Here is a 17,849-nt window from a genome sequence, read left to right as displayed (position 1 = left end):
TTGGTTTGGCTCATGCCTGGGACACTCTCCAGTGTAAGCGATGCCTTTAATGTGAGCACATGTGTCTTCAATGCCTTCCTTCTCCTATGGTACAGAGCCACCACCCCGGGGCATCACCTGAGCATCAATGGGTGGTGTGGCAGGGTCAAGAGTATTGTGTGTGCAGCCAAGCAAGATTGCTGTGGTTACCAGATAACAGCATTACTGCTGTTTTAAGAACTGGGAAACAAGGCTATTGAGTAACACTGGAGCACAGCAGGTCTGTGTGACCGAGGCACAGAACTGAGGTTTGCCAGATCCCAGATGGAGCCCTGTGCATCCAGCACCTTCCACTCTGCGCAGTGGAGGGGGCTTTTAGCATGGCTTGTCAGTAATGATGCTTATTTCTCTTCATTTTCTCCTTTCTGCTGAAATAACTCTTAATTGTTCTTATGAATTTTACTGTCTGGTGCTAGTTGGCTGTTTACCAGTTCAGTAAGACCATTCAGAGCTGGCAGATAATGGGGAAGTCTTACCAAGAGAAACAGAAAAGATTCTGGGGTGCTTTCTTATTTCTTCCTCCCTCTCTTTCCAATAGGAAAGACTAAGTCACATTGGACCTGAGGAGTTTGTGCAGGCATTTGTTCATAAAGACCCTCTGGATGGCACCAAGGTATGGTTTCTGTGCATGCAAAGTGAATCCTGTGGTCACTGTTTGTTCCAGATGAACCAATGTGATGAGATCCACAACAGTAGGGGCTGGGGTATGTGCTGGCCAGGGACAGGCCAACTGACAGCCTGTATTTGCCATTCCTTCCTGGTGAGAGTATGTCCCAGGCTGAGGCTGGCCATGACCTTGATGTTCTGCTTTTGGCTTGTTCCTCCTAACCTGCTTTGTTCAGGGCAGATGGTTTGTGGCTGTGCACAACCAGGGAATGTCTGTTCCCAGTGTTGAAGGCGTAAAGGCTCTGGACATGATGTAATGCCCATAGCGTGTGCCCAGACACCACAGTCATGACTCAGTGCGTCATGAATCAACATAGTCTTCTGCGTCTACACAATAGCTTTTAACCCAAAGCACCACAGGGAATGGAGTGGCTGATCAGGGCTTCATCCCAAGTCTGTGGAAGCCAGTTGGAGTCTTTCCACTGATTCCAGTGGAGTTTGAAGCAGCATTTCAGTGAGTGCCTCAATAAGGAAGGAAACTTCCTGGCTGGAGAGGGAGAGTCTGTGATTTCACATAGTATCAGCAAAGGAAGAGGGTGGAAAATTCTTCCCCTGAACTGCATAAGGGCTCCCACTGAGATCATAACATCAGCAGCAGAATTTCATCACTGGATGCTGAACATAACAGGAAGACCTCTGTTTATAGTGCTGCCCAAAGACCACCAGAACAGCTTGTAATGGTGATGGATGGATGGATGGATGGATGGATGGATGGATGGATGGATGGATGGATGGATGGATGGATGGATGGATGGATGGATGGTTAAGAACTGCAACATAGGGCTCTTTCTCTTATTGGAGTTGTGGAGATTCTGTAGTTGGTTTCAGGGAGGGGAAAGTAGGAAGAAATGGTGTTTCAAGTATTCTCAGCATTGATCACATTCTTTAGGAAGGAACCACAAGGGAGCAAAGGTGTCAGAAGCATCAAATACCAAACCAACCCCAGTGAGATTTGAACAGCCTGCTGCAAAGATGAGGGACAGGACTGAAAGTGAACAACTGTCATATCTGTTGTGAAGTAAAATGGAAGAGATCAAATCGAGGCACTAACTTTGAGTGAATTTTGGAAGACTGGGAAGGAGGCAGCAGTGACTGAAATTAAATTGCATAAAGCCACAGAGAAGGGATGCTAAGAGGAAGAAGGAAATGTTCAGTAATAATGTATGCACAGTGCCTGTAGCTGTATCTGGAATTGCAAATGCAAAGCCAGCACAGAATACCACCAAGGTGTGAAGAGAAATTGAGGTTACAGGGGAAACATAAGGAAACATCAGCTGAGGTGGACAGGAAGGATTAGAATGAGAAGCAGAGAGCCTGAAAATAATGGTGGGGTGGGGAATCCAAGCAAATCATCTTGGCAGACTATGACAAGCTATTCGACAGTTATGCATGCTCTTCAGATGCAAATCTGAGCACTGAAGTGCTGCCCAGTGGCAGTTCTGTGACTTCAATGAAGTGCATAATAACAGGCACAAAGCAGGGATGCACCACGGCATTGCCTCTAAGTTCAAGGCAACGTCTTCCCCCAGGAGGTTCTACTTCTAAAGCAAAACTGCTGTTACATTTTCACACAAGGAATGGCACTAACAGATTGCTGGGCTTGAAGTCAGCAGTGCTGAGGAAAGCAGAAGTAGTCTGGAGGTTTTCTCTGCCCTCTGCCTGCACTGACCAGAGGTCCCAGTGGTGATTTAGAAGAGCCTTCACACCAGGGTAAGGTATAGCCAAGGGATCATACGGGATCTGTACATAGAGGCACAAACCTTACGTGAAGCAATGCATCATTCCCCAGCCCATGAAGAGGGAATCAGTTCTGGTTTGAATTCCCTCCAGCTGGAGATCACATGAAACATCTTTCTTGCACGAGGGCTTCAAAAGGCTTCGCTTCTGAATGTTTATCAAGCAGCGTGAGTTGCAGATGGAAGAGGCTAGGGAGGTGCTAAATATCATTGCCATTTATAAAGCTTAACCTTTAAAAAGCAGTCTGCTTCAACTTTAACTGTGGCACATTTTAACAAGTTTTGTGGTATTAGCTGTGGTTCTTATGCCCTGGCACGGGATAGCAGTGTAGAGATGTAAATACCATATTTAGAACAAAGCCTATGTTTCATGTACTTTTTGTTATAGCAGGGAATAAGAAATACCACAGAGCACATGAAAGCAACTGCTGTGGGTAGACTGGGGCTGCTTTGGGCTTCCACTGTTTGATATTTATATGCTGGTTGCTGGTATTTACTTTTGAGATGCTTTTAAAATACATATTTTTATTGTATATGTAGTCTACTCATAAGGTGGCTGGGAATTTCAGGCTTGCTGAGATTTGCTCCTTAGTGTGGTGCTGTGATTTCTGTTTCTAAACACGGCTGTATACAGAATCACAGGTGAATGTTTTCTTACTTTGAATTACCTTGGGAATCATACTAAGCCCCAGTTCTTAAGGTCACTAACATAATATAGGTAATCCCATTGACATGCATGGATCTGTGCTTATGCAGTGTGATTTTCTTCGTAGTGGCATCTATTTATGGTAGCTCCGGGAAATTACCATCTTAATAAACCAAAAAATCGGTATTCTCTGATACCCTCTAGTGGATGTTAATAAATAAATCACCTGAACTCCAAAGAGCAGTGGCTCCTGAATGGGCAGTGGAAGGATTTAGGGATGGGAAAAGGACTTGAATTCTTATAATCCCAAGCAACATCTTAAGGCGGTGTGAATTGCCCTAGCACTCCGCTGAAGTCAAATTACCTGTTGGTGCCAAAGGAACTGGAAGAGTTCAGCCAACTATTTGCTTCCATTGCCTGTGTTGATTATGGGAACTTATTTAAGTTTTCATATTAAAAAAAAAAGAGTGAAAAATGTGCTTCTTCTAATGGCTCTTATCAGTGAAGCATCTCTGGCATGTAAGTGACCTGTTCAAGAGCAGCCATCAGGACAGAGGTGGTCGCTAGAGACCCTATTACCCTGAAAACTCAGTAAGGGAAATGTTTTTCCCATAAAGAAGCAACTAGAACTGTGTTCTCTCCTGCTTATCTCTTGTTCACTTCACTAAATGATGGCCTCTCCCCTCCAGAAAAGGGCTGTGGGTGATGGCATTTACTGAAGGGAAGGAACTCCTGCCATCAGAACCACAAGCTGAGCGTGCTGTGGAAGACTCTGCTTGTCTTACTTTTTCTGCACATCCTTCTTGTTGTCTGAATCCTGCAGTGCCCTGGCTGTTAGTATCCCAGGGGCAGTGCAGACTGCCAGTGAACACTTGCTGCAGGTGAAATGGGGCTGTTTCTGTACCCTACTGTGAATTGTGTGGTGTGACACTCGGCTAGACCCTGTGCATCTGCCAGCCATCCACCTATCCAGTGTCTTTGAAAGGGGCTCATAATACACAGTCTTCCATGTGGCCAATAAGTACCTTTGTGCAGTATTTATCTTGGCCATCAGCTAACTGGAACACAGCTATATGTCTTTCTGTGTGTTTCTTCCTCTCCAGACTTGTTTCAGTGAACAGAAAAAGACGAGTAACCTGGAGGCCTACGTGAAATGGTTCAATAGGCTCTGCTATCTTGTGGCCACAGAAATCTGCATGGTGAGTCAAAAGCGTGTGGCATGTTTTACCACGTGCCTGATGTACCAGTTTGAGATTCTCCATTAATAGGCAGACTGGGGATTTATTTCTTCTGACCTAGCTCAGCAGCTGATGGCAAGCTTTAGAAATACTGCACCCGCAGAACCAACCTGATAAATGACACACATATTGCAAAACAGAGCTGGCGACACACAGGGGATACCCTGCTCATTGACATAGTAGGAGCACAGTGTGGAATAATGAACCCTGCAGGGAAAAAGAGAGTAAAAACTGCCTTAAATTATCCTGCGAGATTTTTGCTGGAAAAGATTCTAGTGGAGCAGTATTTGTTATCTGTCATCCCAAAGGTCTGCTGCGTGTGTGAATTCCCATTGCAGGGCTCTTTGTCCTGCTGCCCATTACTGTCGCTGGTCATTTTTTAACTTGGTAGTGCTTTTCGTTGTTTAACTTGGCCCCATCAAAATGAACAAAATATTTTTCTCCTTTGAAAAGGATGTGGAAGGGAGGAACAGTAGTAGTATAAACAGCCTGGACTCAAAGGCATTGCCATTTGAAGATCATCTTTGGAAAAGGTGTGGTGATTCCACTGCAATAAAAACATACATTTAAAATGCAAGCTACCATTTGGCCTGGCCATGTTGCTGCAAGGGCCAGAAGAGGGGATAGGGATTAATGCAGTGAATCAAAGTCTTTCTGCGACAAAGATGCTGCTGTGACATGGGTGTGAAATCCTGCCTTTAGGAAAGTCTGTGCTGATGCGCTCACTGAGGCCAGCAGGGAGCTGAGCCACCGCTTCAGGGCTGTTTTGGCTGCTGTTCCAGTTCTAAGACATTAACTGAGGCAAGCCAGGGAATTGCTGTGAATTTCTTCTGTGTCACTGCAATGAAAGCTTTGATTTTAGAGACTGCCAGTCACCAGCATCCCCTGGATTGCTGGAACAGAAATGGGGCCAGTGACTGATAGCAGATGGCCCAAGCTGTGTGTGGATGGACCCATGCTATGTATGGAACAAATGCCTAAGACACCCTCCAATTCTGCATATGCTTATTATTGATACTTGTTTATTTTAACTTGCAGCCTGCAAAAAAGAAACAGCGAGCCCAAGTCATTGAATTCTTCATTGATGTTGCCCGAGAGTGCTTTAACATAGGGAATTTTAATTCGCTGATGGCAATCATTTGTAAGTACAGCTTCTAACTGTCAGCTGTCAGAGATGAAAAAGGAAACCTGACTCTTATCTGTGGCTCTTTTTTCCTCTTTCTCCCTCTTAGCTGGAATGAACATGAGTCCAGTTTCCAGGCTAAAGAAGACTTGGTCAAAAGTGAAAACAGCCAAATTTTTCATCCTTGAGGTAAAAAACCCAAACCAAACATGCTGATATACTGCTTGAATTGTATTCTGGGCTTCCTCATTTGTGCATTTTCACATTGTTATCCCAGTCTGAGATGTTTGCAGATACATTCCCAGGCAGAAGGCCAGATTGCGGCTGAAGTTTCCCAGGCATAGTGAGGAAGGTGTGAAGCTGCTGATATCTAGAGGGGAATCAGAACACTCAAACAGGAGGAAAACCAGAACTAAAATACAAGACTATATGCAAGCCATAGTGCTTCCACTGATGCCAGTTTTGTTTGGCCATGGGCACAATGTTGAATGTAAAGCTCCCCAGCTATACCTTGGGTGTTGAATGAACAAGGCCCAAGGTTTTTTATGCACTGAGGATTCCAAGATTTGGCATATATAAAATGAGCAGTCCTTATTCTTCATGTAAAAGCTTAGTAAGCTGTTAGTAGAAAAATCAGAGGTACAAACAGCCATGATGTGTAGATGTCTCCCAGTATCCTTAGTTCACGGGTGTGTATATGGGGGTTTGAAGATGTAGGCTAGGCTCTGCTCGGGGTTTGCTACAGCTGAAAGTAAAGTTCTCTTCAGAGGACCCATGTCACTGTCTAAGCAAGGTGTCTTCTTTCCTGTATCCAGCACCAGATGGACCCTACTGGTAACTTCTATAACTACAGAACAGCACTGCGGGGGGCTGCTCACAGATCCCTCACCGCACACAGCAACAGAGAGAAGGTAAGTGGGACCGCATCCCCTTTATCTCCAAATGGATGGTGCGCATTGCGGCTGAGAGTCGGTGACTCAGAGACTCAATGCAAACGCTTTCCTCCCTTCCATCGGTCACCCATGCAAGGCTTGTGCATTGCTAAATGAAGTTGGAAGTGTAAATAGGTGGCTGAAAGGATTCTGAAATGGATCACAGGGCTTTTGTGGACTTGTTTTCGGGTACTGGGGAGCAAAAGAGGGCAGGACACACAGCATAGAATCCCAGGATTGTTTGGGTTGGAAGGGACCTTAAAGCTCATCCAGTTCCAAGCCCCTGCCATAGGCAGGGACACCTTCCACTAGAGCAGCTTGCTCCAAGCCCCGTCCAGCGTGGCCTTGAATCTCTATATCCCTGGAAAATACACATTGTTCAGATTGATGAACCCGATGGAACAGGTATTCCGAGCTAAAATGACTTCTATTTTGGTATGGAGCATCCGCCTGGCAGCCCAGATGAATCTGTGCTTTCCTTACAGCTCTGCCAGGCAGGCCCCTGTGCAGACAAGCCCCTATTGTGCAGCTGTGATTTGAGATAGAGAGCAAAGGGCACAGCTCTCCGAGATGAGGTGGTTCTCCATTTACATTAGGGAGAGATGACTGAGCTACCACAATTCCTGAGGTCTAGTCTGAACCCACTGCAGCAAATGTGGGGTGAAATGCTATCCTTGTGAATTTTCATTTCATTTGGTTGTTGCTGCCATCTCGGTGAGCACGAATTGAAGTGTTTAATCGGTGTTCATGGCAGATCTGTAGCTTTCTGAGATGTCACTGGTGCTGCAAAAACCAGGTTGATGAGACATTAGTGCAGGATCCTCCTGTTTTGTGCCCCAGTGTGTTTCTTATTCATTTGCTTATTTCTCCATTCAATTTTCTGTTGTTGTTTTATGAAACCTCACCTGGAGCATTGTGTGCTGTTCTGGTGTCCTCAACATAAAAAGGACATGGAACTGTTGGAACAAGTCCAGAGGAGGACCACGGGGATGATCAGGGACTGGAGCACCTCCTGTATGAAGACAGGCTGAGAAAGTTGGGGCTGTTCAGCCTGGAGAAGAGAAGGCTGCGTGGAGACCTCAGAGCAGCCTTCCAGTATCTGAAGGGGGCCTATAGGGATGCTGGAGAGGGACTCTTCATTAGGGACTGTAGTGACAGGACAAGGGGTAACGGGTTAAAACTTAAACAGGGGAAGTTTAGATTGGATATAAGGAGGAAATTCTTTCCTGTGAGGGTGGTGAGGCACTGGAATGGGTTGCCCAGGGAGGTTGTGAATGCTCCATCCCTGGCAGTGTTCAAGGCCAGGCTGGACAGAGCCTTTGGTGATACGGTTTAGTGTGAGGTGTCCCTGCCCATGGCAGGGGGGGTGGAACTTGATGATCTTAAAGTCTTTTCCAACCCTAACTATTCTATGATTCTATGATTCTATGAAAGAGGGTTTGTTTTTAACATTGCAGTTGCACGTAGTCATAAATGGGTGATCTCTGCACAGAGCATGGCTAAGGTAGAGTAGATACCACATGAAGAAGCATAATATGTAATTTAGTATTCATTCAGCAGAGGAGCCAGGCCAGATGCTAATCTCACATCCCTGTAAATTTGTGTAAATCTGCTGAAGCTAATGGAATCTCACGGCATTTACAGTGAAATGAGATCAGCATCTGGTCGCAGGCTGACTCAGCTGCAATGGGAGTGTGCTGAGTTGGTCTGAAAAGCACTTCTCTGCAAAGAAGAGATGGATGTGTGTGGCTGGCAGAGAAATCCTTTTAACTCACACACACTGCAGTGAGCATCTATCAGTCTGAGGTGCTTCTGCAGTTTAGTTCTTCGGCATCCATCATATATATTCAAACCAGTTGCTTTATTGTTTGACTTAATTTCCTGTGGAAGTTATCAGTCTCCATCGTATCTGTACCCCTAGCTGGGTAAGACTAGGAACAGAGAGGTTATTGCATTGAAAGGGATCTATTTTACGTAAGAAAAAGCCCATATTCTGTTTCCCCTGTGTAGATAACATCAGTTCAAGAAAATGCTCAAGCATATGATTTGGTAGCTGCTCACAGTGGGTATATGTCAGATACAGCAGATCATGTAATTTTTGCTGTAGGAATTGAGGAATTTTGTTTCTTTTTGTATGCCAGATGAGCAGTTCTTTGTTTTAGTGCGTTTGAATGAGACTGGAAGAACACGATTGCTTTTTTGATAGAAAATGTTGTTTCTTGGCAAACACACAGCAAAGCTCACTCTGAAGAAAGATTTATCTTCAAACTGAATTGTGCTTACAAGGGTTTGGGATCCCAGTCCTCTTTGCCCCTCTTCTCAACAAGTGGCCACCCCAGAAGCACAGACAGAGGCTTCAGGGCTCAGTCCGTCTGCTTGGGAAGGGGAGAGGTGCTCTTAGTCACAGACCAACAGAATAAGCAGTGGGTTACGTCTCACAGGAAGAAGAATTGCCTGTGGGCTCAGAGGAGCTGACGTTTAGCTGGCAGACTCACCAGAAACTCTGCTCCCCTTGGGGTTGGTGTCTTGGCTGCTGAGCTCTGCATAGCACTTGAACAGAAACACAGCTCAGGGGCTAAATTACATCCTCAGAGGGAGACGGGGTGAGGCAATGACCTGGGACATCCTCCCTCCTCTGTGCACACATTCACCCGAATCCCCCATGTGACACCAGCCTTCGGGCACAAAGAACATTGCTTGATTTCATCACTCATCCTCATCCTCAGATTGCTCGTGGGAGACTGCAGCTCAGGTTGTAGGAGAAGGATCTCGGTGTACCCGTGGAGGATTTCCTAACCTAATTCCGCAGTGTTCAGATCCAGCCCTTCTCTCAGTGTGTAAACAGCATAGTTAGAACTGCTCACTACTTCTCCAGGAGCAGGCTTGTCAAAAGGCATGGCAATGCAGCTCTCAAAGCGGAGAGATGCGGTACAGCGGCAGAAATAAACCTGCCAAAGTGCAGGTCGAGAGAACTGGTAATGAAGCAGGGCTGATGTTTCATGCAGAATTCAGAGGGGTGTACTTGTTAGGAATGAAGCCTGGTTTTATCTGTGCAGTCAGCTGACCTATGCCACCTCCAAAATTAAGTCATTCCACTGGGAAACCCTGCATTGTGCTAATGACACATCTCTGGCTTTGAAACGTTAGGAGTATGTACAGTGCAGTACTGTGTGTTGTTGCCGTCTGGTGCCTTGGAGGAAGAACATGTCTGATCTCATTAGCTTTCTTCTTTCTGCAGGAGGCAATTGTCCTTCAGCATGTGGGTGGGTTGGATGGTACAAGGAGGGGGGAATCAAAAGGGAGTGAAATCCGAGTTTCTGGCACTAACCCAGATTTTATGCTAGCAAAGTGCCTGGATTGAAGCCAGCATTAGAGTGTAACTATATCCACTTCTGCTGCTTTTCCTTGGAAAACAAAACATACAGGGAAAATGGGAAAATAAATGGTGACTCAAAGACAGAAATCCCCTGGCAGTGTGGAGGGAATTGGTATCCTAGGGTACGTCTTTGACGCCTTTTGGATGCAGATGAGAACAAGCTCTGCCCATGCTCTGAGCTGACTGGTGGCTTTGTAGCATGCCATTGAGCCCACATCCATATACCTTCCATCTCAGCAAGGCTTCTTGATTATGTTTAGTACCACTAATGATGGTGACCTAGCTCCCAGGCAGTGCAGAACAAGCTCACATCTGCCTGCAAAAAGCAATGCAGACAGAACCTGGCAATGATTTCTAGCTGGGGACCAGTGTCTGCCTTCAGCTCTCTGTATCTTTCAACCCTGTAAGACCACACTGGTTACAGAGTTAGCAACCTTAATGGTAGGAAATAAACCACACAGACTGATTTGTATTCTTTACCTTAGGTTGATGGATCTAGTTTGGATGATATAAAAATGAATCCTGAAACACACTTAGCTCAGTTTGACTAGAAGTTGCTCCACCTCACCCTGACAGGAGTGCTCAGCATTTTAGGAGGTTATGCTGTGCTTTGTTCCCACTCTTATATCAATGGGATCTATCAGGATAATGCCAGTGGCTCTTGGAGTGTCAGTCCAGGCTTTTTTATGGCTATTGCATTGACATTGTAGAGTGTATCAGTGGTCGTCCCACAAAAAGCCAGCAGAGATGCAGATCTGTAGCAGCTTACTGCATGTCCTATTTTAGCTTAAACAGAAATTGGCTTCCATTTTCCCAGCAAGATATGGTAGCAGCTTGCAGACTATTTGCCTCCGTAAGTATTTTTGCATCTATGACATGCTCACACTCACTGCTGCATTCTGAAGGCTATAGACTGGAAAATAACAGCCGCCAATCCTGGTCTATGTCCATTTCATATCCTATTCCAGCTGATGTACAGCATTAGATGGAAAAGAACATGACTACTGTGAGGGTGGTGAGCTGCTGGCGCAGGTTGTCCAGAAAAGCTGTGGGAAATCCCAGAACCCTGGGGATCAGCTTTGTGATGGACTGGTCCTTTGTGTTGTGTTTCTCCCTGTGTGACATGTAAGGACCCAGAGGCAGTTTTGCTCTCTGCACCTCTGCTGAAGTGCTGGGGATGCACTTCAGGAGTGTGGTTACTGCCTTTTGCTGTAGAACATTGGGCACCAAATTTATCCTTGCTGTAATTCCAGTAATTTCAAGAGTCCTACCTAGAAGAACACATTTCCCTTATCAAATTATGATGTGACTTACGGGTTAGAGAGAAGGCTTGGATCACTGCTATATGCCACTTTGCCCCGGATGATGCCCAGGGCTTATCTGAAGCACTACATTGATCTCTCTGGCTACTGTTGGCAGTTTCCTGTCAACTAACTTAATATTTTCAGTCCCGCTGTCTGCAGGTTAATTTGGAGAGGCAGGTTGTACTAATCCGGCACCAGGAAGGAAATTATATGCATCAAGAGGTACCCGTGTGTGGAGCTGTTGAAAACGAAACAGCTCCTGGTTAACTGCTTGTAGACAAGTCCTCAATCACCAAGTAATTATTCTGTCTTTAAATCGCTCCATTTGTGTATTCAACATCTTTGCTTATAAAGGCCCAACAAAGAAGGGAAGAGTCCTGTAATTTTATTTTGCTCTTTGCTGTCTGGCCTTGTCATCAGGCAGTGATGCTGTTGATGATAAACTGGGTTATTGGTATTTTCTTAGTCTTATTCTGCTCAGTGAATGTTGTGCTCAGTTTGTGTTCATTTCAACGTATGTTCTCCTGCTGGCTGAAAGTGTCTCTGTACCCCACTGCTCTTTTGCTTGCCCCTCACTGTTCTCCTTTTTAAGTGTGTAGCACACCAAAAAGTTAATATTTCTTTTTTTCTCCTCTCTCCTGATTGAGTTCTTCTTTCATGCAGAGAAAATACTGAACTGGAAAGATAACAGTTCTGTCATTTCTCTTCACAGATTGTGATCCCCTTCTTCAGCCTCTTGATCAAAGACATTTATTTTTTGAATGAAGGATGTGCTAATCGCCTTCCAAATGGACATGTCAACTTCGAAGTAAGCTCTCAAAACCGCCTTTATCTATCCCATTCTGATAGCACTACCTGAGACCGTTTGCGTGCAATTTCAGTGCAGACCAACAAAAGATGCCAAAAGAGATGATCTCAAGTGACTGTGTGAAAGTTAAACCAATCCCAGGATGCTTTTAAAGGAATTAATATGTATATTTTACATAAACATTACAAGCAGATCATTCTAACTTGCTCCTCCAGTGTTGGCATTGTGAGAATGAGTAATGCATGAAGCACCTTAAAATAGAACTGTTAGAAGGCCTAAAGAGTTGTGAGGCGTTGGAGTCATTCTACTTTATGTAATGTATATCTATTTCTGCTCCTTCCTTTTCCATCAAAGTTTAAGTCCTCTATTCTGAAGTACACATGTATAACCCAGAGCTTTGTTCATGGATACATTTTCATTGAAGTGCAAACTGAAATGGCTTAGAAGAAGAAACGTAGGGCACCCTTTCCTCTCTCTTTCCCCTGTAAATGAACTGTGAAAATGTACCCATCTAAACCATAAAAGGCTCTTTTCTCATAGTAACCTTCTACTTGGCATGAGGGATCCTGGATCCCAATCTTCTGCTCGGATGGAGTTGTTTGAGTGAGATAATTTTACTGGATCTAAGTGGAATGGGTTTATGTTTACAGAAATTTCTGGAACTGGCTAAGCAAGTAGGAGAATTTATAACATGGAAGCAAGTGGAATGTCCCTTCGAACAAGACCCGAACATCATCCACTACTTGCATACTGCTCCCATTTTCACTGAGGATGGTAAGACTCTCTACAGTCTCTAATCACTGAAAATACGTCTCTTCACCAGTGCTTATCCATACCCTGATCAATGCTTTGATCTCTCTTACTGACCAGCCCTGGTTCTTTCCTAGCTTTCCTGTCATGCAGCTTGTTTATGCACAGTCTATCAATGTGGTTTTGCAAATACAACCTTCCAGCTCATGAAGCTTCTCCCTGATTGCTTTCCTTTTGTCCATAAGTTCTCTATAAGGCACTGTCTAGGAAGCTGCCATTGTAGCCCTATTTTTGTATCATGAAAAGAGGCCACACAACCCCAGTGTGGACTGCTGTGAATGTCAGCTGTCCCTTAGCTGCTTGTTCAGTGATTGATGGAGCCAGAACTAATCTCTTCTGCAAACCAAGGCTGTCATCTCTTCAGTGAGCACAGCCCAGGGTGACGGCAGTCCCGCTGACCTCTTTCTCTACAGCACAGAAATGTTATCTACAGAAAAGCAGTTTTAAGAAAAATCTTTTCTAGGAATTAATTTCAGCTTCAAAACCCCTGTTCTGAAGTTATTTCTCTGATTGTCTTTTTCTATTTATCTGTCCTCTTCAATTTCGTATCCAGCATGTCAGACGGTGTCATTTCATATTGGTTTGTCTCAGTTGCCTCTTGGTACATTGTCACGCACTGAATTGTCTGTAGCTGTATTCCCATCAGCTATACTTGCGTTGGGTTTATTTTGTCGTGGTTCCTTAGGCAGTTTTCTGTACTAATCCAAGTTAATCAGACCAAGACAGCTTTTATTTCACAGACTACTTCAGAACACAAAATACTGCTTCAAAAATCCTACCGAAATCCTAAGAAGGACTGCCAAAATAGAATAATTAATGTGATTAAAGCAGTGGGTATCGGAAGGAGATAGGATGGAGGCATTTGGTTTAGGCTCTAAAGGGACAGAAAGCGAAAGTTAGGGATAAAAGTACAGTTTTCAGGCTGCTGGACCAAAAAAGGGTGACCTCAGCCCACTAATTGCTTGCAGATTTTCCCTCCCCCATATTCATAGTGCTTTCATGAGACGCCTTTTGCAGAAGCCACAGGAGGCCTCCCCTGCTACCCATGGGAAGTGCAGAGCAGAAAGACCTGCCCTGAGTAGTAGGTGGGAGAACGTATTAGAGCTGCAGCAGTGGTATGTGAAATGCAGCCGTACTATGCTTGTCACAGTGTGGCAGAATGGTGGGACAACACCTGCATATTAAAATGCGATTAACTGGAGCACAGACTTGAGTTCTCAGATGGTTCCAGCATTAAAGAATAAAGCATCAACAGCCAAATGAGGAAATGCATGTGGATGCAAATCACAGCTTACATAAAACAAAATCTGTGAAGACGGTGAGATACTAATGCACCAGCAGCTTTTGCAGAGGAGACTCTACAGCCTAGACACACCTCGGTGTCATGAAATGCATCCTACAGTGCAAAGTTTTCCACTGTAAAAGACCTGTTTATTTTCTTCTACTGTGTTTCTTCTCTGGTTTCTGTAACTCATTCTTGCCTTGAAGGTGTTTCGTATCCATTTAAGATAGCGTATCCCTATAAGCTTTAAAAAGGTAGAGGAAGATAAAGTTGTGTTAAGTGTTGGGAATACCCTTATTTTAAAGTTTATTTATTTAGCTGTCAGCTCCCACTGCCTCTCTTTTTTAATGTTCATATACCACTCTGGTAGCAGTGCTGTGATGGAGTAGGTAGGCCTGTATCTCTATATGCAAACCCAGAGATCGTTTAACTGTTTAATATTGTTATAGGAAGGTCATGCTAACATATTTTAACTCTGAGGTCCTTTACTGCTCCATCAAAATTAACCAAACAGCTTTCCAAAGGTAGATGTGTGAGCTCACCATTGGTGTCCTACTGATTACCAGCTACCTGGTAGACCATGAAGTTTTAGTCTCTCATGCTATTGGGTACAATACAGGACATATAACGATGCAGAGAGGTAGGGGGTTACTGCTGCTGTTGGAATAACACATATCTACCTCTCCCAGGTTTGTATCTGGCTTCCTATGAAAGTGAAAGCCCGGAAAACCAGACGGAAAAAGACAGGTGGAAATCCTTAAGGTAACCACTTACTTTATCAGCTCACTTCTGAAGTACCTCCAAAATGCTGCTCTGATAGACAAAGCTTGTAAAGTGCTGGCATTTAAAATGTAACCTCTGATGGAGGTCTCTTCCATTTAAGACCATTCTTCAGAGCTGAGGCTGCACTGATAAAAACTAATTGTAATCACAAACTATCCACATCTGAAAGAATACCCTCCACACATGCACTGCCTCTCCATGGCATGCGGATTGAAACTAAATGATCTTACGGTCCTTTCTAACCCTAACTGTTCTATGATTTATATAGTATGTACCCAGGCAAAAGAAGCCTTGTGTAGATGAAAAATGCCCTGGGTTAACTGGATCTTCCTACAGTTTACAACTTAATAAGAGACATGTAATGGTTTGGTGTAAGCAAGAATCTTAAGACAGTGATGTAAAAAACCCAAACACCCACCTTTATATTTGCCTTTTTTCACTGTTCTTATGTTTTAAATTTACAGATCCACTATTTTAGGGAAGACTTGAAGATTGAGAGATTATTGCAGTAGGTCAAGGGAAAGAAATCCACAAACGTTTTGCACTACTGATTCCAAAGATGCCTGTTTGGGATTTAGACAATTTTTTTTTGTTTGAGTTTTTTTGTTGGGTTTTTTGACTGCCTGACATGATGGATGAACTGGCTTCATCCACCGCAATCGACAGAACTGTGTGCACAATGACGCTTTTCTAACTGCAAGACAGAGAGAGGAAGGACAAACAGACTATATGTGGCTGTGCCCAAACCGCGTCAGGATCGCTGTAACTTTTGCCTCTGAAGGAAAACGTAAGGAAATCAGGAGTGTGGAGAACTGTGGTACTGCAAAAGAGAACGGGAACGTGTGTCAAAAGGAGAGCAAAAACCACACGTGAATATTTCAGAAGCAGGTGCTTCAGACTGCAGCTCTTTAAACCCTCTGAGGATTGTAAAATTAAATCAAACACAGACACAGCAGCAATCTGGTTAATTGCTGAATGAAGAACGAACTTAATCTTACATTAGCAGTCCCCCGGCCTTGTTGAACAAAGCACTGACTGCTACAGGTATAAGCTTCCAGCGGATGAAAACTGACATCGCTCACTCATACGTACGTGTGTATGTCATACACAGACCACAGCAGCATGGGCCAGTCGTGAGTGTTAACAGAGGACAATCCGAAGTATGACTATTGCTTAGTTATTCTTCCCACCACTGTTGTTGTTTTTCTTACTGTGAATCTTGGCAGATCTGAGGAGGGTGCAGAGTGTAGATGGTTTTGCTTAAAGACATGCCCCCCCCACTGAATCTAAAGCTGAACTGAAGAAGCAAATTAGTCTGGACTCAGCGTACCCCTATTTAATGTACTTAGTGTATTCCCTAATTTTGTTGATGTGAAGTTACATCTTTTAGAGGGTTCTACCACACTTAGATAGATGGCATTACCATTTGAAAAAACTCTGTCAGGTTCCAATTAATTCAGTGCTCTTTATTCTGCAAAGTGATACTAAGAGGATGGGGGGGGGGATAATTGCTCTGAATTTGGGAACTACATGGTATGCTTTAAGAAGACAAAGTGTTTCAGACTAGAATGAATACACTAAAGAATTTGTCATTCATGAGTAGGTAACTGTTTTTCTCTCTTATATTTAGGATCTAAACCATGTTCACCATTTCCTTACAGATAATACAAAGTAGGGATTGCATCTTGTGTTTAAAGTTGTACAATAATCAAGGTGCTACTGTAATATCTATTAAATGATAATGAATTATATGGATATTGGATTCAAAACTAAGGCCTAACAGTAGACTGTTTGTACGTGGAAGGACTGTTCCTACCTGCCCCAGAAAAGACTTCAGAAAGCTTAAATGAAACCTAAATGCCAGATAATACTGAACTTTGCATTTTATTACTGACTTGATACTGGCCTTTTCAGATGCTCCAGTCTTTCTCTGTCTACAACAGGAGGATGTAACCCTTTCTTAGTGACTGGTAATAGTTCACTTCAATACAGAGTGATTCCAAATGGCTGCAGTGTTTTGAGAAATCAGGCTACTCACAAAACCTGGCTATGTCTTTAAGACAGAAAACTGGAACAGTTCCTGCCCTCTGCCAGGCCTCAGGAGTTATACGTGCCTGAGCTGTTGAAACGTGAGGCATTTCTGAGGGCAGCTCTGACAATTGAGATGATCAGGACTGCAGCAGCCTCAGACATGCTCTAGGTGATACACTAAAGGTTTGTAGTGGCTGCAGTGCAGTTCTTAGGTTGGGTTATGATCTGTGAAAACCTGTGCAGTCTGGGCCATGGCCACTTGGAATCCACTGCTCTTGTAATTACTGAGATGAACAGGATGGCGTCTAGATTTGCACAGACAGGATTTCAGTTCTCCTTCTTGTATAGGTCTATCAGAGCATGAATTCAAGCAGGCGGAACATAAAAATGTCCTGTGTTTATTGGAGCCTTGTATGGAAGAACTAAGTGTAAGGATGGTTCAGCATCATTCTAGCCAGGGAATGATCACTATTCCAGTGGCACTGTTAATATGGTGTTTGTTAATTTTTGCACATGAGCTGAGAGCTATACATGATCTATACTACAGAGCCATTCCTTCAAGCAAAACCATTTCCAAAATGATGCCATTAAAAGCCTGTCAAATTCCAACCAAATCCAGAGCAATAACCATAAATATATAGACAACATTAAGTGTGTTTGCTAAATGGTCATTTTCTTATTAACATCTGCATCCTTTTTAACAGGCACAGTGTGACTTCATAGTGGAAATGTTGGTTTACTCACCGGAAACCCAATGTAGGGGGATGGACCCTTTCTTCAGACCTGCTTTTTAAAATGCAAATCCTCACTCCTTTTCTAATGTGTCAGTAGATTCTGGTACAGCTGAGATTGTAACACCTGAGGATGAATCAAAATGTAATTGCTCCAGATAATACTTTACATTCTTGGGCAGTTTCCATTAATTCGGGCAATTTCGTAAGGAGGAGTTAAATTAGGTCTCACAAAGTTTATCACTGTTGCAAACTAAACCACTTTCATAGTCCAAAACTTTCAAACCTCAGTGCTTAAAGTGGAAGCATAAAGATCAGATTTAGGTGCATATTAAGGGCTTAGT

The 17,849-nt window shown here is 43.8% G+C and overlaps 1 protein-coding gene across 1 annotated transcript in view; it reads left to right on the top strand.

Annotated features, from left to right (window-relative positions):
* Positions 1-16,880, top strand: part of RASGEF1C (RasGEF domain family member 1C) — a 68,707-nt gene extending 51,827 nt beyond the window's left edge. Inside the window, exons 6-14 of the mRNA XM_057409477.1 lie at positions 578-652; positions 4,191-4,286; positions 5,364-5,466; positions 5,558-5,637; positions 6,264-6,359; positions 11,773-11,868; positions 12,519-12,642; positions 14,650-14,722; positions 15,208-16,880. Of these exons, the coding sequence (XP_057265460.1) occupies positions 578-652; positions 4,191-4,286; positions 5,364-5,466; positions 5,558-5,637; positions 6,264-6,359; positions 11,773-11,868; positions 12,519-12,642; positions 14,650-14,722; positions 15,208-15,232 (768 nt within the window). The 3' untranslated portion in view covers positions 15,233-16,880. The remainder of the gene's footprint in view (positions 1-577; positions 653-4,190; positions 4,287-5,363; positions 5,467-5,557; positions 5,638-6,263; positions 6,360-11,772; positions 11,869-12,518; positions 12,643-14,649; positions 14,723-15,207) is intronic.
* The last annotated feature ends 969 nt before the right edge of the window (positions 16,881-17,849 follow it).

The sequence above is a fragment of the Pezoporus wallicus genome, unplaced genomic scaffold (genome assembly GCF_028554395.1).
Source record: "Pezoporus wallicus isolate ANWC-B61680 ecotype Strahan unplaced genomic scaffold, APGP_CSIRO_Pwel_v1 contig_8166, whole genome shotgun sequence".
NCBI lineage: Eukaryota > Metazoa > Chordata > Aves > Psittaciformes > Psittacidae > Pezoporus > Pezoporus wallicus.
Note: the sequence above shows the minus strand (reverse complement) of the source record. Positions and strands in the feature narration are given on the sequence as shown.